The 24,693-nt window shown below is 41.6% G+C and overlaps 1 protein-coding gene across 5 annotated transcripts in view; it reads right to left on the reverse strand.

Annotated features, from left to right (window-relative positions):
• Positions 1 to 4,911: 4,911 nt before the first annotated feature.
• SLC9A6 (solute carrier family 9 member A6) overlaps positions 4,912 to 24,693 on the reverse strand; it is a 62,143-nt gene continuing 42,361 nt past the window's right edge. For 3 of the 5 annotated variants that reach the window (XM_017954410.2, XM_017954409.2, XM_017954411.3), the window contains 5 exons: positions 23,479 to 23,568; positions 21,973 to 22,003; positions 18,439 to 18,518; positions 11,769 to 11,874; positions 4,912 to 7,591 (listed from right to left, as the gene is read on the reverse strand). In XM_017954410.2, coding sequence (XP_017809899.1) covers positions 7,319 to 7,591; positions 11,769 to 11,874; positions 18,439 to 18,518; positions 21,973 to 22,003; positions 23,479 to 23,568 — 580 coding nt within the window. In that variant the 3' untranslated portion in view covers positions 4,912 to 7,318. The remainder of the gene's footprint in view (positions 7,592 to 11,768; positions 11,875 to 18,438; positions 18,519 to 21,972; positions 22,004 to 23,478; positions 23,569 to 24,693) is intronic. The other 2 variants (XM_009198332.4, XM_003918323.3) reach the window with 1 other exon arrangement.

Below are 24,693 nucleotides of genomic sequence, written 5' to 3' on the forward strand. Positions count from 1 at the left end.
ACCTCTTCGTTCCCCTCAGCAAATGAAACTTTGATTGTTGAGTTTCAAAAAAGTGTTTAAAAACCAATTTTGTAGCACAATCGGGGGGTCCAATTGCCATTATCTTGTTTTCTCACACGAAACCAACTCTACAATTGAAAAAACAGGCAACTTCTATTATCTGACAGAAGTCTTCCAGATTTTTTCTGGTGAAAAAACAGCTCACATGCTTTTTGCCTAGTACACATGGGAACACAGCTGTATAAGAAATTCAAGTGAACAACAACAAAAAAAATCATGCAATGAAGACTCGTGACTCCCAAAGCAACCAAAAATGGAATACTTCTCAAGCAATTTTTGTAGGATTTGTATTTAAACACACAGTGAACCACTTCAAAATTCCAACGAATCTGGAGAAATTAAACCCTGTTTCCAAGAAGTGCTCAGAGAGCTTTCAATACATTTTTTCATCACTGAAACAGAAGTGACTGGCAAAACTAAGCTGTGTCTCTTTAGCAGGACCCAGTGCCTACCAGACAGCAGCAAGTGGAAAGTGAGCCAACCTGGTGTCCAACGGACACGGAGGACAGGAGTCCTCTCCTCAAGCTGCAACTGCAGTACAGGTTCATGGTAAAGGAAAGGGTTCTTGGCCGGGGGCGGTGGCTCATGCCTGTAATCCCAGCACTTTGGGAGGCCGAACAGGGTGGATCACCTGAGGTCAGGAGTTCGAGACCAGCCTGGCCAACATGGTGAAACTCTGTCTCTACTAGAAATACAAAAATTAGCTGGGTGTGGTGGCAGGCACCTGTAATCTCAGCTACTCAGGAGGCTGCAGCAGAATTGCTGGAACCTGGGAGGTGGAGGTTGCAGTGAGCCGAGACCATTGCACTCCAGCCCGGGTGAGACTCCATCTCAAAAAAACAAAACAAAACAAAACAAAAAAAGGAAAGGGTTCTTTCACTGGGCAGAATTGGCCAGAAATTGTCAGGTCTCATGGAGTTCAGGCTTCAGCCATGACAACCCCAACTAAGCCAGTTCTCAGAATTCAGTCTTTACCATGGTAACTACTTGGGGCACCTCCAAATTGCTGAACTGGAGATTCCAAAGGAAAGCAGCCCAAAGTAGCTGCGTGGTCTGCAAAGACTTTTCCATATTTTATTCAAATAGCACCTCATCAGCAAAACCTTACCGAATATTCAATGTCGGTTTCGAGAGTCTTCTTAATCCCAGTCAAAACATTTCAATGTACATCACTTCATCTGATCCCCCGCAACAGGCCTGGCAGTGACTTGGGGCTGAAACCAGTATCCAGTACCTACCACAGTGCTTGGCACATGGTAATAGCTCAGTGAACTGCCATCATTTTGTAAAGGAAGAGACAGGCGTAGGCAGGTTGAAGTGGCTTCCTAAAAGTGCCTAGCGGCAGGCGGGGCTAGGACTCAGGCCTCCTGACTGTTACCCTGTTGCTTCTCTTATTCCACCACCCTGGACTTCAAAATCCAGCTCCATAAAGGTCAGGAGAGCATTTCACTCCTTTTCAACAAACATGCACTGAGCATCTACCCTAAACCAGACCTTTTCACCACTCTTCCACTCTTCTCTGCCTGGTTGGCTCTTTCGGGTCTTGGTTTTAATGTTACCCCTTAAGCAAGACCTCCTGACTGCCCCTCCTACACCCACCCCACCTCTGCACACCCATCACCCTCTATCTCATTTCCTATTTGTCACTTATCCCAACTTGAATGATTTTGTGTGTATGTTGACTTACGGTCTGCCTTCCCTGACTGGAATGTAAGCTCTATGAGGGCAGGGCACTATTGGTCCAGACTTTCTGTGGACAGTCCACGCACTGTAATATGAGCACGTGAGGCGACCACTGTAACAAAGCCAGTATGTGCTTAGGTGTGTTCATAAAAGAATAATGGACTTCTGGCAGACGTCCTGAAGACAGAAAGGGAATGGAGTTGTTTAGTATGGGGACAAAAAGACTCAGGGAAGACATACCAGCTCCTTTCAAATGTCTGAAGGTGGCAACACAAAAGCAGGGAGTGAACTCGCCCCAAGAGATCCAGTGGGACAGAGGTGAGGGAGAGGATGCTGCGGGGGCAGATTTTGGTCCAAGATGCTCCTCGCTATGCTTATGTAATTGTTGGATACTTACTGTCTTCCCTACTAACCTGTAAGTGCCGCAAGGGTGGCCTGTGTCTATGGTATTCCTCACTGTATGTAAACAGGATAGCATAGCACGTGGTGTGTTTGTCACTCAATAACATTTTGACTGAATAAAGGTCGGGTGGAATATCAGTGTTCGCTCTGCCTGGAATGATCCTTGTCCTCACCCCGCTTCACATGGCTGACCCTTGACTTGCTCGAGATCTAAATGTCACTTTATCAGGACAATCTTCCCCAGTCCCCTTACCACCAGATTACAGTACCCTCTCATAGTGTCCTGCATTTAAAAAAAATTTTTTTGAGACAGGTTCTTGCTCTGTTGCTCAGCCTGGAATGCAGTGGTGTGATCACCACTCACTGGGGCTTTGACCTCCTGGGCTCAAGCAATCCTCTTTCCTCAACCTCCTGGGTTGAGTGTCTGGGACTATAGGTAGGTGCACAACATCACATCCAGCTAGCACTTACATTTTTTTGTTGTTGTTGTTTTTTGACGGAGTCTTGCTCTGTCACCAGGCTGGAGTGCAGTGGTGCAATCTCAGCTCAGTGCAACCTCTGCCTCCCGAGTAGCTGGGACTACAGGCGCACACCACCATGCCCAGCTAATTTTTGTATTTTTAGTAGAGGCTGGGTTTCACCATGTTGTCCAGGATGGTCTCGATCTCTTGACCTCATGATCCACCTGCCTTGGCCTCCCAAAATGCTGGAATTACAGGCCTGAGCCACCGCGCCCAGCCACGATTCTTTTATTTGTTGATTACTTAAGAAAGATATTGGCTGGGTGTGGTGGCTCATGCCTGTAATCCCAGCCCTTTGGGAGGCCGAGGCGGGTGGATCGCCTGAGGTCAGGAGTTCGAGACCAGTCTGGCCAGCGTAGTGAAACCCCGTCTCTACTAAAAATACAAAAATTAGCCCGGCATGGTGGTGGGTGCCTGTAATCCTAGCTACTCGGGAGGCTGAAGCAGGAGAATCGCTTGAACCCGAGAGGCAGAGGTTGCAGTGACCCGAGAACATACCATTGCACTCCAGCCTGGGCGACAAGAGCCAAATGAGTGAAACTCTGTCTCAAAAACAAAACAAAACAAAACAAGATAACCCGCCCCCACTAGAAGGCAAGAAGGCAATCAGTCTTTCCTGCATGAATGATTCCTAAGAACTCCATGAGATTGTTACATCTCCCGTAGAATACTCTCCATGAGAACTGGGATTGTTTAGCTATTTGCCGCTATCTCCACTGTGTGTGGCACAAAGTAAGCACTCAGATATTTCTTGAATGAATTAACTTTACAGCTGAGAAAACTAAAAGGTTCAGTGAAGTAAGTGGTCAACATTATACAATAAGCAAGCAGCAGAGCCTGGGTTTGAACCCAGGTCTGTGTCACTCCAGAGCCTGGGCTTTTTCTACTATGCTTAACTGTGGGGATGCAAAGCCATTGTTCAGGACTGCAAACTCCGCTATAAAATCCGGGCCCCTTGGTGATAATGTTGGGAGTTAGAGCATGAAGAAATGCTGCTAGGCAGGCTGCTTGCCCATAGGCCCAACAAGACACTGGAGGGCCCTTTGCTATGAATGCGAGGACCCTCCCAACCAGGTAACGCATGCCTGACAGCCAAGAGCACAGCAGCAAGTGGAGGGACAGAGCTGAGACTTCATGCTCTAGCCTGGCCTGATGACAAGCAGGTTGGGGGCAGCAGGCTAGAAAGCAATTCTGCAATTCCCTTCATCCTTCTGGTCACACTCAGGATGAATCAGCAGAGCCTGCCTTTGGGGCCAGCAGAGTAGTAAGCATCTGGGCTTTGGAGCCAGACTTGAGTCCTGGCTCTGCCACTTAACTTGCTGTGTGACTTCTCTGCACCTCAGTCTCATCTGTATACTGAGGATGATAGAATGTGCCCTCAACGCATGACTGAATTATAGATTTAAAAATGCCTTGTATACACATGACCAGTACCTAAGAAGGGCTCAAAAATGAGAACTATTATCATTTCCAATTTACTTTCAAGCCTCACACTACATCATCTGTGTGGCATACGTCCTGTCAGGGACTCTCATCTCATTATACTCCTGCATTGGGTCAGGTTAACAACTGTACCTGCTCAGATCTAATGTAGGGTTTTGTGTGGTGAATTAGAAAACATGGGTTCCTTCAAGAAAAGAGCCTGTTGTGTGTGGATCATCCCCCACCAATGTCTCTCACTGGGCCATAAACAAGGAAGCTGGAGTGGATGACAACAAAACACAACAGATAGCGTGGTTGGTGCCATTGCTGGACTAGACAAACTTGCAGTCAGCACACTCTAGACTATAAAACTTCTCATGCACAGAGAGACATGTCTTTAACTTGGAAGGAGGACTATTTGTATTTGTGTGATCATGCTTTCAGCCAAACTTGGAACTGCCTTCCTACCTAACTGGATATACTTGGAACTGCCTTCCTGCCTAACTGGATATAGAATTCTCTCTCCTCATACCAGCATTTTCATAACATTATCCATTACTAAGCTAACAGGCTACAAATCCATGTAACGGAATTTGACTGCTTTGAGTCACATTTCCTAAAGAGTCCAATTGTGACCATAAGCAAATAAATCCACCCTTACACATAAGCACCAAAAATCTGCCACCCCATAAGTTAAGTTCTGTTAGGTTTCTGTTTGTTTATTTGAAAACATTAGTCTTCCCCTTTTCCAGTAGGTATATAGGTAGAAAAATAAATGAAGTCAGCACTCTTTACGTCTCACTAGAATAAACTGTGACTCAAATACTGTGAGTGGTTATTTGCAAGGCTATAACTTTTTTAATGACAGATTTTCCTAAAAGAAACCACTATAACATCTGTCCAAGTACTCCAGAGAAAACAAAAAATACATAAAGATTAAAAGTCTATTACTTTAACAGCACATTGCCAAACACGGACAACTAGGATAAATGCCAAGAAATCTTAAAAAATAACTTTAAAAGATGCAACGTTCAAGTCATTCAAACGTGTAGGTTCCACAAACAACAGGAAAACAAGTCCAAGAGCAGTTCTACTTGTGCATGATGGTAACTCAGACTGGACTTCATCAAAGTTCATTCAGGTGTTTCATAGGCGTCTGAGCAGAGTTTGTATTTTCTTCCTTTCTTGGAGATGTGTACACAGATTAGAGGAGAGGAAAATCTTCCAGATGCTGATGTTAAACACAGCAGGCTTGGTTCCCCTTGATAAAGTATGAAGGCAGATTTATTTGACTCAAGCTTTTTCAGTTTCCCTAGTGAAAAGTCTTATGCATGCTGAAATAGACGAGTTACTGAATTTGTCATGCGAAGTATTTACATAAAGTGAGGTCAGTAACCCGACAGAATAAAAAAAAGTAGTTGTTAAATTATTGTATAACCTTTTACAACTTGAATAACTTTGTGGGTAAATGACACTGACGTTCAAACCCCTCAAACATACATTAACAAGAAACTATTTACTGTGTGAAGAGGCACACATCATGTAAAACATACACTTCATGGGAGGGATTCCTGCATAGCAGGAAAGTCGCTACCACTACGTAACAAATGGCTATGCCAACAGTCAAAGCTGCCACGAAAGGGTACAACATTAGAATTCCCTTAAAATCTCAAGGAGTGTTTGTAATAGCACAGATACCTTTTGGAGAGTAAGTACATGTTTTGTTCGGAAGGGTATTTTTCACTGGAAAATCTGAACATCATGTAAATAAACCAATGTTCTAACTGGGTAAGATTTAAGGCAATGCTACTCAGACCTGAGGGAAAAAAATCCAAAACAGTTTGTTTTTCTTCTGAATCACGAACAGGTCAAAATCAACATCAAAAAGTATTCTTCCAAGCATTCCATGCACCTTTAGGTATTATCAGCATTACAAAATAGAATCTACTTTCATACTCCAAATATGAAATGAGAAATTGTTCTGTGCTCTTCCTTGAAAACTGTAAAAAAAATGCATGGCAGCTTAGATAATTAATATTAAAAAGTACCGTGAAAATGAAGACTACTACACCTCCTGCACACAAAGCAGCCACCTTGCTGCAATCAATGCCCAGAATATTCGATTTCTCTTATGACTGACTTTGGTGTAGTGTGGAACGATCGTGGGTTCATAAATTAACTGTTGACATTAACTACAGACTAACAAATGATGATTAGACACAGTAAGTTCAAAAATTTTACATTTTGCTCCTGTTTGGCTGCTAAAGAGCAGCAATTTAAATTGATATAAAAACTTCTGACGACAAAGCTTGCTATACAGATAAAGTACATAATCAAAAATTAAGCAGCAATTAAATTTCTTATTTAAACTTATCTGCTATAGAATATTTACACATTTGGGAAGAGAGATCTCTGAAACCATCATTCTCTTTACTTGCCTCTTGCTCTCTGCCCACCCCAGCCCCTCCAAATATAAATCAAGTGCCCTGAACTATATACACCTGTACTTTGGCTAAGCCGGCTAGATGCTACTCCTTCTATGGTCTTGGTCTGGAAGAAAAGACATAAGGTCTCAGAAGTCATTTGCAGCCTTCTTTTCTGAACAACAGTGTACTCTAGTCAATGAATCTGTGCTTTCACAGCAAGCGGGGGAAAAGGGTCCCCACACTTCACTCCCCAACCTGAATGGGGCAAGATCAAATGCCATCAGCTCCTTGCACCACAACAGGCCACCAGAGAAAAGGGAAAGAAAACGGTCAGGACAAAGGCAGCAGCTATCAACAAGTTTCCCAATAAAGGAACCTCTCCTCCCTGGGTTCCCAAGGAACTAACATGCCCTCCTCACTCTCCCTCCCCTAGCACACAAAAAAATTAATTCACATCACAAGAACTTGGTACTCTGGTTAAGTGTCAGGTAAGTTTAAGAAAGAGAAAATCCATCACTTTTTGTACTTTAACTGAGACATAAAACTAACAGAACACATAACATCACTGTGAAAGTAACTTTCTAAAACAGATCCAGTCTACAGAGTGCAACCAGGAAAACTTAAAGGAATATAGTTTGTTCACAATCTGCCGTGTACAGGATATTTATATTCTTTCTATGCCATATAAATAGCATTTATATAGCTTACACATTCAGAGACATGCACTGGGACTTTTAGGTAGTACAAATTTCTTCACAATCACATGTGCAAATTTTACAAATCACTAAGTGAGTATTAGTAAGCTTAGGCTGGACCGTGTCTCGTATTATCTAGCAAATTTAGCGGGGGTTCAGAATCATCCATTGGAAGAACCAGGCGTGTTCCTCGAATGACCAGTTCATGGTCCCCAAATGCAAGCTCCCGATCCAAGGCATCTTCAGAACTGTTTCCCATAAATCTCCTTGGAGCGCTGGATGTGGCCGATTCAGTGTTCACAGTAGAATCTCCATATGTCAAACTGATATCACCATCATTGAGAATAAGATCAGAATCATCATCTTTCAACTGTTCCTGGTTCTAAATGCAAACAAAGTAAGATTTAAGAATTGTTGAGTTCAAGAGACATTTCCAACAGGAGTATTTTAGAGGATTCCCTATTTAAAACCTTAAGTGGTAGCCCACTGCCCTCAGGATAAAGTATAAAGTCCACACCTTGGCTTAAAATACAGCGTGACTTGGCCTCTTTAGTTCCTCTCCTGCCACAATCTGCCCCTCCCACACCAACAGCCCCATTGTCTGCCAGCCAGACTGAAGTGCTGACAGCTGCCCAGACTCCTCGTGGTTTCTCTTACCTCCAGGTCCTTCTACATGACCCCTCTTTCCTTTCACATGACTAACACCCTTTTATCACTTTAGCTCTGAAGTCTTCCTTGAGCTTCTAGGACTAGGTTAGGTGTCCTTCCTGTGTGCTTTCATGGCATCCTATACTTGGCCCTCTCCCTGTAGTGGCACTTACCCTTGAGCTGTAACTGTGTGTGTATCAAGCCCTCAAGAGGATTACAGTCTAGTGTGTGAGGGGAGCAGACCGATACACATGTGGTGAAGACACAGGGTAAATGCTACATGGTCCAACCACCTAATACAGTTTGGGGCACAGAGAAACTTATCAAGCCCTCACTGCAGCTCCACAGCAGCTTGGATTCTCATGGAAATATTACAGCCAAAATAGTATACTTAAATAAGGTTCTACGAAAGGGAAAAGTATCAGGAATACATAGTCCTATTTTGGCAAATAAAAAATGTAAGTAAGAGTGCATAGAAAAGTCTTTTCTTCTTTATGTTTCTGTATTATCTGAAATTTTATTATAATGAGTACATATTACTTTTAAAAAACAGAAGAAGTCATTTTTTCTAAATGACTTTAAAGAGAAAGGATCATTCTAAATATGCACATTGATCTAGCATGAAACAGTCTGTCATTAATGCTCCTTGAGGGAAGTATATTCTCCAGATTCCTAAATCCCATGTCTGTTTGAAAATTTTGAATTTGTCTAAGACCGTCAAATAGACTGAGAAGACTATTAGACAAAATCTAAAAAGGAATTTAATCTGCTGTTGCTAGAAATTTCCCCAAATACTCAAAGGCCAAAACAAGTGTGAACTGAAAAACAAATGGCTGGGTATGGGTGGCACATGCCTATTGTCCTAGCTACTGGGGAGGCTAAGGCGGGAGGACTGCTTGAGCCCAGAAGTTTGAGGCTAACCTGGGCAACACAGCCAGAACCCATCTCAAAAACAAACAAACTCATAGCCACCAACCAGCCTAAATCCCTTCCTATCTAATCTAGTTAGGACAGTAAGTCTACCTAACCGGTATCTATCACTTAATTCAGCAATACTCACTAGCTCTGTGGCTCCTTCACAGGTCCTCAGGGGCTCTTCAGCACCTTCTAATATCTTTATTAAGTTTGAGGTTTGGGGCAATATCTATCAAATTGTAAAATGCACATGCCTTTTGACTCAGTGATTTTACCTTTAAAATCTATTCTATATACTTTTACATAGTTGGGTAAGTTTATATGTAAAAGGATATTCACTATAAGTATTGTTTATAATAGCAAAAAAGGAAATGACTGAAATGTCTATCCATAAGAGACTGAATATATGAATTTTGCTATAGCTATGAAATGGAAATTTGTAGCCATGAAAAGAGAAGGTAAGACATTTACTGTACTCACATGTAAAGGTATCCATGATGTATCAGTAATTGAAAAAAAAGCAAGTAATGGGACAATATGCCTATTATAATCCCATTTGTGTAAAATAATAACAAAGCCATATATACACATATTCATTTGCAAGAAAATATATCAGGGAAGTATCCACAGTGAGCCTATAATAAAGACTGCCTCGAGGACTGCAGGTAGGAGGAAGGCAACTTTGATTTTTCACTTTGTACATTCCATACTCCATGGATATTTGGTCATGAGCTTGCCAGTTTTATAACTAAAAAAAGCAGTTAACAAAAATAATATAAATTACGTCTGGGCCAGGTGCAGTGGCTCATGACTGTAATCCTAGCACTTTGGGAGGTCAAGGTGAGTGGATCACTTGAGGCCAGGAGTTCAAGACCAGCCTGGCTGACATGGCGAAACCCATCTCTACTAAAAAATACAGAAAAATGAGCTGGGTGTGGTGGTGCACACCTGTAATCCCAGCTACTTAGGAGGCTAAGGCATAAGAATCATTGAACCCAAGAGGTGGAGGTTGCAGTGAGCCAAGATCGCGCTACTGCACTCCAGCCTGGGTGACAGAGCAAGACTCTGTCTAAAAAAAAATTAAGTGTGATGGTTGTTATGGGTTAAACTGTATCCTCCCCCGCCCTCCCCACCAAAAGATGTTGAAGTCCTAACCCCCAGCACCTGTGAATGTGACCTTGTTTGGAAATAGGGTCTTGTTTAAAATAAGGTAGGCCCTGATTCAGTATGACTGCTGTCCTTATGAATAGGAGGAATTTGGACACAGAGGTAGGTACGCACACAGGTAGAATCCCATGTGAAGATGAAAGTAGAGATACACAGTGATGCATCTATAAGTCAAGGAAGGTCAAAGATCGCCAGGAAGCCACCAGGAGTTGGAAGAGAGGCCTGGAGCAGATTCTCCCTCACAGCCTAGAAGGAACTGACCCTGCCAACAACTTGACCTTGGATTTCAGCCTCCAGAACTAAGAGATGATAAGTTTCTATTGTTTAAGCCATTCGGTTTGTGGTACTTTGTTACAGCTGCCCTAGGGAGCCTGTTGTGTTTTGCTACATTCCAAGGACACAGGGTTGTTGTGGACCTCTTCTGGCTTTTGGTGATGGCGAGTGGGTCTCTGGAATCCAAGAGCCAAGCTTCACTGCCTGAACCAACAGAGCTGGCTGACTTCTCTGCACAGTCATGTGGGTTAACAGGGCATAGCGGAAATGCAGACAATGTTTGAGAGGGGAGCCTGGGCAATGTGGAAGGGAGAGGAGGGGCAACATGGGGTGTGCTCCCCATCTCACGGGCACAGTCTGTCAGAAACATGCATTGACTCGACATAACACAAAGCCGTAGGATGCTCCTCCCTGGCCCAGATGCCACCCCTACTCTGCCTACTCTTTCCTGTCCATTTCTTATACAGCTTCCCCTCTCAAGGTTCTGCGTGTTGCATCTGAGTAGTCAAAACTGGTGGGCTTTGTTAACAAGGGAGCCTATATGATGTCATAGATTATTTCTGAAAGGTTGGTTTAGAATGGAAGGCTTTTTCTTCTTCTTCTTCTTCTTCTTCTTTTTTGGATAGAGTCTCACTCTGTCGCCTAGGCTGGAGTGCAGTGGCATGATCTCTGCTCACCACAACCTCCACCTCTCCAATTCAAGCAATTGTCCTGCCTCAGCCTCCCGAGTGGGATTACAGGCGCGCGCCACTGTGCCCAGCTAATTTTTGTAATTTTGGTAGAGATGGGGTTTCGCCACGTTGACCAGTCTGGTCTTGAACTCCTGACCTCAGGTGATCCGCCACCTCGGCCTCCCAAAGTGCTGGGATTACAGGCATGAGTCACCACGCCTGGCCAGAATGGAAGGTTTTTAAAAAAGAAATTGAAAAATAAAAATGCTCACATTTAAAAACAAAGGCTGGCTAGCATTTCTGTTATTTTTTTTCTTAGTAGCAACATTTATCAAATTACCAATCACATTTTGGTAGCTATGGAAAAAAAATATGGAATCCAGATTCTATCTAGATATGTTCATGCGTCCCAACAAGGTGGAACAGAGGCAGATAAGCTTTCCCAAACATCCAAAGGTTGGGAGGTGTGAAATAATAGACCATCTGTTGCACTTTAGGGATGTCAAAATTGTTTTAAAATCCTCTCAATGTAACTGAGACAACCCTCATTTGTGGATGAAAGCATACACATTTAGTACTGAGCTCAGGACACATACTGCAAAGAAATGAAAGCCAGCATGGAAATAGAACTATTTACTAAAATCACCCACAGTAAGATGAGGCACGATTCTATATCTGTTTTCAAATGCTCTTTCAAAGGCTGTGAATTATATTTATAGGTTTCAGTGTATTTTCTGGTTGAGCAAAATATGCTTAAATTCCCTCATGGAATTTATACCTCAAAGGCAGAAAACCAAACCAAAATAAAATAAAACCAGTGACTCATCCACAGAGCAGATAAATTTAACTTACTGAAGAATTTAGTTTTCGATAAAACCGACTTACTTCGTAAGCCTGGGGGCTGGTGAGGCACCTGGCGATGGGTCCACAGCAGGCAGGGAGTGTTGTTGTCAGCGGAGGCCCGCTGTGAGTCAGCAGAGGCTTCAGATAGCTGCGGTGGTTAAGGAAGAGCTGTGGTCCTTTCTTTACAAATTTAAAAGAGCAATCCGTTTGATAATAATCACCATCACGGTGTAGCAACCACTTCGGAGGACAGCAAAGGGCTTTCACGTCTATGGTCTCATTTCCTCCTCACATTATGGCAGTGAAACAGCAAAGGGGTATTTTATCATCTCCACTTCACAGATATGGAAACTGAGGCTCAGAGAGGTCAATGACCTACCTAAAGCCACACAATGAGGTAAATGGGGACCAATCTGCTAGCCCAAATTGGTCTGAATTTCAAATCTTGTGCCCTTACCACCACATCACATTGCTTTTCTGATTTTACTGAAACCAAAAGGAACATCACTGTAAATTGAGCACTAAAGGAGATAAGGGAGAAAGTAAACAATGTTAATGGCCAGAGAGGAAATTAAATGTTCCAGCAGAACATAGTAATAAAATGTTTTTCATCATTTATTGTGAATTCAGCTGGCCTCCTGCATGCTATAAGTTGAAACTTCAGTATCAGACTGACTTCCTTAGGAAGCTATAAGAAGGAAAGGCAAGTCAAATCTCAAGACATTTTTAAAAACTATGTATCATGAGGCCCTTTATCATAGGCCCTCATTTCAGTATTCATTTATTTGCCAAAAAATAAAAACAGACATGAGAAACATGACAGAAGGAAAAAGAGGGAATCACAAGGAGAAAATGATACAGACACATAAATTCCTCACTTTATTTGTTTATTCATTTGCTTATTTTTTTTTTTTGAGACAGACTGTCACTCTGTCACCCAGGCTAGAGTGCAGTGGGTGATAATAGCAGGTACATGCCACAATGCCCAACTACTTTTTTTAATTTAATTTTTGCAAAGACAGGGTCTCACTATGTTGCTAGGCCTGGTCTTGAACTGAGCCTGCCTCAAGCAATCCTCCCACCTCAGCCTCCCAAAGTGTTGAGTTTACAGGCGTGAGCCTCCATGCCCTCCCTCCTCATTTTCTAAAATGAGAACCTAAGGTGGTTCTCAATTAAAAATGAGAAAGTCAGAGAAAATTTCATGAATCCTCATATTAATAAATTATAAGTAAAGATTAAAGCACTCTATATAAACATGCTTTATAAAACATCTGGCCAAACACAAAGCCACTAAAAAACTGGAATGATGAATTCCACTAGTGTTTTGGGTAAAGAAATGACCAGGTCTTCATCTTCTGGTACTGAATGGGTAGTATTGAGGCTAACAGGTCTTGATGTTTGTCTCTACAAGAAAAAATTCCTTAGAAAACAAAACTTGCCAGATGTTGACAAATGGTTTTTAAAAAAAGAAGAAGAAGAAGAAGAAGAAGAAGAAGAAAAAAGAAAACCTACATAGTCCTGTATTTATTAATGAAATTAAAAACTTTTTCCTACAAAAAGCTCCAGGCTCAAATTGCTTCACTGGTAAAACTTTCCTAACATTAAAAAAAAAACAAAAAACAAACAAACAAAAACCACTAATCTTAACACTCCTTCAGAGAACAGAAAATGAAGGAATACTTCCCCAATTCATTTTATGAGGCCAGCTTAATCTTGTTATAGAAACCTAACACGGACACTATAAGAAAAAATCACAAGCCATTATTGTTCATAAAAATAGATACAGAAACCAGATGCAAAATATTAGCAAATTAAATCCAGTGATATACACAAAGGATAACACATCATGACCAAGTGGAATTTGTTCCAGCAATGCAAGGCTGGTTTAGCATTAAAACAACCAATCAATGGAAATCAAAATAACAGATTAAAGAAGAAAAATATAAACACATCATCATCTCGATGCAGAAAAAGCATCTGATACTAAAAATTTTCAGCAGACAAAAACTAATGATAAAAACTCTCAGCAGACTAGAAATAAAAGAGAATGCTCTTAATCTGCTAAAGGATATATCCAAAAATGTACAGCTAACATCGTACTTAATGGTGAAATATTGAAAAATTTCCCTCTGAGGTCAGGAATAAGATAAGAACGTCCAGTATCATCACTTATATTCAGCATTGCACTGGAGAAGTCCCCTACAAAAGCCAATGTAAAAAGACACAAAAAAGAAATACAGGGATTGGAAAAGAAAAAAAAAAAAAAAACATCATTACTCATAGATCATTTAATTATGAATATAGAAGACCAAAAAGAATCTATCAGAAATCATAAGTGAACTTAGCAAGACTGCTGGACTCAAGGTCCATATATAAAATCAAATTTTAGGCTGGGCGTGGTGGCTCACACCTGTAATCCCAGCACTTTGGGAGGCCAAGGCGGGCAGATCACGAGGTCAGGAGATTGAGACCATCCTGGCTAACATGGTGAAACCCCGCCTCTATTAAAAATACAAAAACCTAGCTGGGCGTGGTGGTAGGCGCCTGTAGTCCCAGCTACTTGGGAGGCTGAGGCAGGAGAATCGCTTGAACCTGGGAGGCAGAGGTTGCAGTGAGCCGAGATCGCGCCACTGCACTCCAATCTGGGTGACAGAGCGAGACTCCGTCTCAAAACAAAACAAACAAACAAACAAACAAAATATATATATATATTTAAATCTATATATTTACATCAAACAAGTATAAAATAGAATAAATACCATTTGCAATAGGATCAAATACTTCAAATACTTAGGGACAAATCTAATGAAAGATGTACAAAAGCTGTGCACTGAAAAGTACAAATCATTAATGAGAGAAATTTTAAAAGACCTAAATGAATGGAGCAATATGCTGTTTATGATATGGAGTCTGAATATTGTTATGATATCATTTCTCTACAAATTCATTTATGGATTCAATACAAACCCAATAAACTTGCCAGCAGTTTTGTGTGTGTGTGTGTGTACGTGTGTGCACGTGTGTAACTTGACAAGCTGTTTCTAAAATTTAAAGGAAAACACAAAGCACCCAAAATAGCCAAGGCAATACTGGAGAAGAAAAAAGCCAGATTTTAATTACTCTACTGGATAGTAAGACTTATTATAAAGTACAGTAATTAAAAGAATGTGGTATTGATATAAAAATAGAGAAACAGGATAAAAAAGAGAGTCCAGAAACTTATCCCCACTTATTCAACAAATCTTTGTTGTATTGCAATTCAGTGGGGTAAGGATGGTATTTTTCAATAAACGGTGCTGCATCGACTGGATATGCATATGGAAAAAAGTAGATCTTGACCCACTATCTCTCATCATGCACAAAAATGAATTTGTGATGGATCAAAGACTTACATGTGATAGTTAAAGCAATCATACTTCTAGAAGAAAACAGGAAAATATCTTCATGACCTTGGGATATGGAAGATTTCTTAAGACACAGAAAACTCTAACCATAAAAGGTGAATAAAATGGACTTCTAGCCTGGGCAACAAAGTGAGACCCTGTCTCTATAAAAAATTTTTTCAAACTAGCTGGGTGTGGTAGCATGCACCTGTTGTCCTAGCTACTCAGGAGGCTGAGGCAAGAGGATCACCTGAGCCCAGGAGGTTGGGGCTACAGTGAACTATGATTGCACCACTCCACTCCAGCCTGGGTGAGAGTGGGAACTGATCCTAAAAATAAACAAAATATAATAGACTTCATTAAATCGAAGAACTTCTACTCCTTAAGTGCAGGATTAAGAAAATGAAAAGGCAAGCTACCAAGAGAAAATATAATAATCAACAACAACAACAAAAAATCCCAATTCAGGAATATAGAGAAACTATAAATCAGTGAGAGAAAAAAACAACTCAGTTAAACAATGGACGAAAGACTTAGACTTCACGAAAGAGGATATCTAAATGGTCAAAACACAAGAAAAGGAGCTCAGCCTCACTGGTCATCAGAGAAATGCAAATTAAACCATATGAGGTATCACTACACACTCATCAAAATGGCTAAAATTTAAAAGACTGAAAAATAGAACTCCCTTACTTTGCTGATGGAAATAATCATAAAGTCACCAAGTTGGTTAAAACCAATTAAACTGGTTGTAATCACTCTGGAAAACTGGTTGGCAATGTCTGTTTTAAAGCTAAACAGGCCGGGCAAGTGGCTCACTCCCATAATTCCAGCACTTTGGGAGGCCAAGGTGGGTGGATCGCTTGAGTCCCGGAGTTCAAGGCCAGGCTGGGCAACATGGTGAAATCCTGTCTCTACATTAAAAAAAAAAAAAAAAAAAAATAGCTGGGCGTGATGACATGCACCAGGAGTCCCAGCTACCCAGGAGGCTGAGTTTAGAGGATCACTTGAGCCTGGGAGGCAGAGGTTGCAGTGAGCCAAGATTGTGCCACTGCATTCCAGCCTGGGTGACAGAGCCAGACACTACTTCCAAAACAAAACAAAACAAACAAACAAAACTTTAAACATATACTTGTCCTGAATTCCACTCCTTGCACTCCTTGGTATATACCCAAGAGAAATGAGTGCTTATGTCCACCAAAAGATATATATTCATGCAGGTTTTCATAATAGCCAAAAGCTAGAAACAACTCAAATATTTATTAACAGTAGGCTGGTTAAAAACAAAAATCCTGTAGTATATTCCTACTAGAGCTCTACCCTACTACAGCAATAAAAAAAGAATGAATTGCTGTTACATGAAACAATATGGATAAATTACACAGATGTCGAGTGAAAGCAGCAAGACAGAAACGAATACCTAATATACGAATCCATATATATAAAGATCAAAATCAGGTAAAACTAACCTGTGTTGATGAAAGTCAGAATCATGGTCACCCCTTTGTGGAGGAGGATAGAGAATGTTCATTTATATCTTTATATGGATGAAGGCACACAGTTGTTGACACAGGTTGAAATTCATTAAGCTGTACACTTAAGATTCATGTACTTTCTTGTATTCAAGTTATATCTCAATTATAACAAATCATTTGCCTACACAAATAAACTGAAATCTAAAATAATGAATATTTAATTATATCAGGGTGCTAGGTATTAAAATGATCAAGTCTTCACTGAGTAGGATTTAATAGGGCAGTACTGAGTCAAACAAGCCTTGGTGTTTACTTCTATAAAATATACAGAAGAATAAGCTATTATTCTACTCTTTCTCAACATTAGGATCATTGAATTGTTTTATATATTATGCAGAAAATGTACAAAACATTTTATGCAGAAAACTCACTAAAAAATTACTGCTAAATTAGAGGGATGAAAAAGTCCCAAGAGATATGGGAGTGGCTTATATCCAAAACCCTGACAATGGAGCCAAAAGTAATGACATAATCTTTAAAAAATTTTAAGAGCCAGGCTCTCTTTCTCTAATGGGAGTCTTAATACCCCAGATAAGCTTGCATTCTTGTTTCCATACAATAATTTAATTTTGAAGTACTTGCAAACAGTGAATGCAAAAATTACCAAAAAGAACATGGTAAGTAGTAGCTTCTAATCATTAAGCGTCAAGTGATTTTTCTTAAATATACAAGGCTTTCATCAGAAAGTTGAAAGCAAGGACATATTTCCTACATGGTTGTCTCCAATTTGCTCCAGTAGAACATAAACCAAGTTTTGAATCAGATAAATCAGAGCCTGAAAGAACTCCATGGCTCTTTTTGCTAGGTGAATTTTCAAATAAGAAATTAATTTTAATAATGATAAAATGTTTAAAAAGCATGATTTAAAGCAGTGGTCCCCAATCCTTTTGGCACCAGGGACCGGTTTTGTGGAAGACAATTTTTCCATGGATAGGGCTGGGGACCAAACAGTTTTGGGATAAAACTGTTCCACCTCACATCATCAGACATTAGATTCTCATAAGGAGTATGTAACCCAGATCCCTCGCATGTGCAGTTCACAATAGGGTTTGGGCTCCTGTGAGAATCTAATGCTGCCAATCTGACAGGAGGCGGAGCTCAGGCAGTAATGTTCACTGGCCCATTGCTCACCTCCTGCTGTGTGGATCAGTACTGCTCCGTGGCCTGGGAGTTGGGGACCCCTGATTTAAAGAGGTTATAGAATATCAACACTACCAGCTATGAAACAGACTTACAACAGGGCAAGAAGGAAATCTGGCAAACAAAAACATTAGCTATCTATGGCATGCTGAATAGAGATAATCTCCTAGTCTTTGGAAAGGTCAGGGGAAAAAAAGTGTATTGCTGAACAGCGCAGTATCGAACATTATCGCATTTTGATTTCATTCTCATGCTTTTCCCTAAGGCTTTCCTCTCTTACCCTGCCAAGTACGCTGACAAGAACCAAGAAATACCTTCCGTGGGATTCACTAAATTAGCTAAAGGACAATAAATATTAAAGTTTGCTCAATAAATAAACCTATATATCAAAGAAAGTATGTCATTTGGGCTTTGGTTCCCTTTACACAGCCAGCTTCTGAAATAACCAGTCCGTATGGTTTCATGGGTTTGCAGAGGAATCTATCTGTGTGGGTTTCCTTTTCCACAGCACTGATGGGGAAAGGAAAGATGAAAGGTAGGTTTTATATTCTGCTCCAGGAAGAGAACAGTCAAAACACTTGTTCCATTAAGCTGTAATTATCTATGTCCACACTATCCTTTTTTTTTTTTTTTTTTTTTCTCAATTAAGGATACTTATGATCAAAGTTGTACCACATCCGGAAAAGCCAAGCACTCTCTGCTTTGGTAGTTCTCCTTTCATTTTCAGGAATACCCTGCAGATAGATAATACATAAATCAATATCTATACAAACATATGAACATTTATTTAGAGCCATTCCTTTGGAGAATCAGAAATAGAGCCTGCTATGCTATAAGACACTCTGCAACAAGGGTAATATTAGAAATGTAATAGCTTGAATATTGAAGCTTTGGAATAAAAAATTGAAATGTTTTTCTGAACACCTCCATTACTCAGGCTGCTTGCTAATTTACGAATCTACTCTCACTTAAAAAAATCCATGTGGGGGCCGGGCGCGGTGGCTCATGCCTGTAATCCCAGCACTTTGGGAGGCTAAGGCGGGCAGATCACGAGATCAGGAGTTTGAGACCAGCCTGACCAACATGGTGAAACCCCATCTCTACTAAAAATACAAAAATTAGCCGGGTGTGGTGGGGTATGCCTGTAATCCCAGCACTTTGGGAGGTCGAGGCGGGCAGATCATGAGATCAGGAGTTCGAGACCAGCCTGACCAATATGGTGAAACCCCGTCTCTACTAAAAATACAAAAACTAGCTGGGGATGGTGGGGCGCACCTGTAATCCCAGCTACTCAGGAGGCTGAGGCAGGAGGTTCACTTGAACCCAGGAGGTGGAGGTTGCAGTGAGCTGAGATTGTGCCACCGCACTCCATCTGGGTGACAGAGCGAGACTCCATCTCAAAAAAAAAGAAAAAAAGAAAAAAAAAATCAATGTGGAATAATTCATGTACTGAACCTGAAAGATTTAACTCTCAAAGTAATAGCACCTTAGAAAACATCACATCAACATCCCTATATTTGGGAGTTGTCATGGATCTGGAAAGTAACTAGCAACTTCAAAGTTGCTACTATGTTCTTGAAACATTAGCAAAATAAAAACAAGTACTGAAATTCCATGGTAAGCCTGACCAGCCAGGAGGAGAAACTAACACAGCAAGTAGGCCTCTCCTAAAAGTTTCCAAAAATATAAACTGTGTCTTTATCTGTAATGTGGTGCAGTCAGCAGTTGGGCAGTTAGGCAATCTGCTTCCAGTCCCAGCTTATTGACATTAAGTAGTTTAAGGAAGTCCCTTTCTCTCTCTGGGCTCGAATTTCTTTATGTATAAAAACATGATGAGGTTTAGAGAATCCTGAAGGTCCTTTCCAGTGCTCATGTTCTATGGTTCCATAATCTTCTTTTCTAAAAGCACATAATTTAGGCCAGACACAGTGGCTCATGCCTGTAATCCCAACACTTTGGGAAGCCGAGGTGGGTGTATCGCTTGAGGTCAGGAGTTCGAGTCCAGCCTGACCAACATGGCAAAACCCCATCTCTATGAAAAACACACCAAAAAAATGAGCCAGGCATGGTGGCAGGCACCTATAGTCTCAGCTACCTGGAAGGGTGAGGCAAGAGAATTGCCTGAATCCAGGAGGTGGAGGTTGCAGTAAGCTGAGATCGTGCCACTGCACTCTAGCATGGCCGACAGAGTGAAACTTCATCTCAGTAAGTAAATAAACAAATAAGCAAGCAAGCAAGCAAGCATAGAGTTTAGATTCTGGGTTTTGGTTTCTTCCTGTCCTTTCTAATGCTCAAAATAAATTTCTCTCTCCCTCAACGTGTCATGTGTCATATATCAACTTATACACAACACAAAAATGTTTGGAAATACTGTATGGGCTTACAAAAGCTGAAGAACACCTGCAATTCCTTTCACATCATTAGAAGTATCTGTGTGCCTCCACCTCTTGAAAAGCAACATTTCACCATCCCTCACCACATGAACACCTGTACATCCCACCCCCACACACTCCACACTTAGTATAATGTTCCTCTGCGCTTTCTGGTGGACATTCAAAATATTAAAGAAACAATATAACCAAGACAGCCACAGGGTTTTTGTTTTCTTTTAATTTTGTTTTTGTTTTTCGAGACAGTCTCTCGCACTGTTGCCCAGGTTGGAGTACAGTGGCACGATCTCAGCTCACTGTAACCTCCACCTCCCGGATTGAAGTGATTCTCCTGCCTCAGTTTCCTGAGTAGCACCCACCACCACGCCCAGCTAATTTCTGTATTTTTAGCAGAGACAGGGTTTCGCCATGTTGGCCAGGCTGGTCTCAAACTCCTGACTCGCCATGTTGGCCCTGCTGGTCTCAAACTCCTGACCTCAGGTGATTCACCCACCTTGGCCTCCCAATGTGCTGGGATTACAGGCATGAGCCACCATGCCAGGCCCAGCCGTAGAGTTTTGAAGGTAAGGGAAAAAAAACAGTTCTTTGTTCTGTATGTCATGACTGGCACTCACCTACCTGGCTCTCTCCCTGTCACTCCTTTTCCATTTCTCCTCTGTGGTTACAGAGGTGACACAGCTGGTGGAGACTTGTACAGAGAGTGATCGAGCATTTGTCTTTTGAACGGCATGATTAACTTTATTCTTGTTTTGACACAGGGAGAAGGCACTGAGGAGTTATTACTCCTTGGACATTACCCCAGGAGCCTGGCATCATGGGAATTTATCCAGCTTGGTTTTTACAAGTATGTCAAGCCCATGGAATTCTACTTTAAGGGTCTGATCACAAGAGGCAAGTACTTACTATATCTCATACATACATTCACACTCATCACTCAACAGCTAACAAAATTAGCATTTAGGAAATGAATCTGACAAATTTTTTTTTAACCTCACCCTGAAGACAAATATACTGACTGGGGTTTGTTTCAGACAAGAAAAAAACTGTGTTTTGAAAGAGATGCTTTCCATGTTCAAAAATCTAATTTCTGTGATTTCTCATCTAATGTCTATACGGAGGCATGTATTCAATGGTGCTCAGAAGCGATTGAAAAACAGATGGAAAATACCAGACAAGGGTGGTCAGTCTAGAGAGGGCAGCGAGTTACAATGCATTCAGTCCAACGGGCTCAAGTTCATAGCAACAACTGAGAAACTGACACAACAGAAGGAAGGAAGCAAGGAAACCTGGCCAAGGCTGAGGGGCAAGGTAAGAAAGTGCGTTCCCCTGAGCAGGCAGGGAAGACTGGTTGAAGACTCAAAAGCTTCTAGGCAGTTCTCTAGGGCAGCTGCTGGTCATCCAATTTGAAAGTTACACAGGAAGAGCAGCTGGAGTGGGGCTTACATCAGAGACAAGGCTTCATGCGCAAACAAAAGTGGAAAAAGCCTCCCCGTGCCAGAGGAGTCACTCGAAAACCCAGAAGTCCTTAAGAGACTGCTCTCCTCTGGGGCAAAAGCCCAGGCAGGATGGCCCAGAGACATGAAAGCTGTCGCCCTTGATAACCACACACTATGGCACTGGGGCAAACTTGGTTTTGTCTCTATGGAGCAGTGAGAAAAGCCAGGAATGATGTCAGTTAAAAGCTGAGGCAAAGAGGACAGGATCTAAATAGAAGGATGAAGTTTACAGTAGGTTGTTTTCTTTCCAAATGACTGCACATTTGATAGAAATGCCAGGAACAACAAAAACGCATATTTACCAAGTGTTCTTGGTCTGAATCAACACCAACCCTAAAGGAGAAACACAAAGAGCAAATGAGATTTGGAAGCCAAAAAATGGTCTACTCACACATGTACATTGTCAGGCAACCACTTTTCTCAACACAGAAGCTGCTATGGAATGGTTAATGTTTTCTTGCTTCTCTATGGCTGTTGATGCAGATTTTTGGCTCCTGCCACTTTCCTTAGCAACAGCTTGGATTCTAAGGCAAGCAGGGTGTACCCATGATTCTCTTCCTGCAATCTTACTTACCAGTTTCAGAAAAAAATAGCATTTTCTTCTCTGAATATAGGTCCATTCGAAGCAGAATCAGAGAGAGCAGCACTGCCCCAGTTGCTAAATAAGAATTACTGGGTAGCTCCAAAAACAAGGCTGGCACAGTGCAATTCACCTCGCAGCTCTCATGGCAACATTCTGTTTCGATGACTGAAGAGAGGGTCCAATTACAGGTTTTTCTTTTTTTTTTTTTTTTTTTTTTTTTTTTTTTTTGAGTCGGAGTCTCGCTCTGTTGCCCACGCTGGAGTGCAGTGGCACAATCTCGGCTCACTGCAAGCTCCGCCTCCCGGGTTCACGCCATTCTCCTGCCTCAGCCTCCTGAGTAGCTGGGACTACAGGCGCCCGCCACCGCGCCCGGCTAATTTTTTGTATTTTTAGTAGAAACGGGGTTTCACCGTGGTCTCGATCTCCTGACCTTGTGATCCGCCCGCCTCTGCCTCCCAAAGTGCTGGGATTACAGGCGTGAGCCACCGCGCCCGGCCAATTACAGGTTTTTCATAGGCTAATGGATAGACATTAGCCTTGCTTCTTCACAATTCTTTTTTTATCTGGTTAAAATTCCTGCTTTCTGTATCCCAGGGAAAAGCTTCATTACAAAGTTCTCTAGCTTCTCTCTATTCCCTAAACACGGGCACTCACCAACTCTGTTCACTCCTCCTCTTAATGCTCTCTCAAGTCTTCTCTCCTGTCCATCCCAACTGCTCAAGGGCAGCCCTCATCCTGAGGCTCATGGGCTCTGTCATGGAAGCTTTTTCAGCTGCCAGGCTCTCCCTGAGAGTCAGCTGTCGCCAGCATAGAGCTTGCTGTGTTACTCCCTTGACAAAGGACTCTGAGAGTGGCTTACAACCCAGAGGGTCAAGTCTGAAGTCCTTTGTGGGGCATTCAAGACGCTCTACAAACTAGCATCCTCACCCCACTCCAATCTACTTTTCCATCCTCATTTTCCATCATTCTCTTCTACATGCCCCATTCTAGCCATACCTGCCTGCTCCTCTCCCCAAATCTGTCCTCTCCTGAGCCTCCCATGCCATTGCTCATGCTGTTCTCTCCAGCTGCAATGTGCTTTCCCTCATTTTTAACGTGTTTTTCAAGTTCCAAAGTAACCTTTCTATGACCCCTTCAAGCAGAATCATTTTTTCCTCTGTGCATCTGCAGCATTTTCTACAGTCCTTTGTTATGATACTTAGCACAGTAGAGTATAGTTATTTACCTGTCAGTCTCCCCAAAAAGACTGTGAGCTCCTTGAGGGTAAAGGCCATGTCTCAATTCATCTCTGTATGCCCAGAGTCTAGCACAGTACCTGACACACAATAGGTGCTCAAATGTTTATTGATTAAATTAACTACTACAGACAACACAGAAAAAAAAAGCAGTACTAGAAGCTGTAGCAGTAGCATCCCAGAACACAAATAACACTGAAGGGAGAAAATGATGCAAGGCTGCATCTGGAAAGCAAGGGAATCATGGTCAAGGACTTGAAAACAGATCGCTATGACCAGATTCATAATTCAAAGAATGGCTCATTTTTCCTTTGTTAAAATGGCCAGGAGCTGTTTAACATCTTCTCAGTCACATTAGACTCTAACCACATTTATGCATCTCGAGTGACATCTAGTGGTCTTGAAGATAGCACACTTGCAATACTCAGAGGGTACATTATCAGAAGCTAAGTCAATGTAATAAACATTTATAGAGCACTTATTATTTGCCAGGCACTGTACTAGGCACAGGGCATAGAAATGAATTAAACATGGCCCCTGCCATCAAGGAACTCACAGACTAGTGGGGGAAACCGACACAACTAGGGCATAATCCCTAAGGGCTTCTATCAGGGAGCTCTGGCTTCAAATCTGGACTTGGCTGCTTTCTAGCTGTGTGAACTCAGCCAAGTGATACAGTCCTATAAATCATCACTTTATCACCTGGAAAATGAGGCTAATATCCACCACACAGAGTTGCTGCAAGGATTTAATGAAAAAATGTATGAAAAGGTTTTAAAAGAGTATCTGAAACATTAACACTAAGTGGTAGCTCTTATAACAATATTATTACAAGACTGAATAAAGTAAGTTCTACAATGGGAGAGGCCCAATGTTGCACCAACAGAAGAGTGGTTCTGAGGGAAAAGAACAGGGGGAAAAGGAGGTGGCACTTGAGCTGTGTCATTTACTAACAGCGAAAGAGCATTCCAGGCAGAGGGAACAGTATGAGCAAAGGCTCAGAGACACAGAAGTGCAAAGGATGTGTAGTAAATGATAGAGAGCCAAATGTGACTGTCACAAACTATGCGAAAGGACATGGGAATAGCTGGCTGTTTCAAATTTACTGAGGATCCACTGTCCACATGACAGCTAAAGTGAACCTTTTACACTGTAAATGACTTCATGTCACTCCCTTGCTTTAAAATCCTCCAGGATTTCCAATT

Source organism: Papio anubis, chromosome X, assembly GCF_008728515.1.
Source record: "Papio anubis isolate 15944 chromosome X, Panubis1.0, whole genome shotgun sequence".
In the NCBI taxonomy this organism is placed as follows: Eukaryota; Metazoa; Chordata; class Mammalia; order Primates; family Cercopithecidae; genus Papio; species Papio anubis.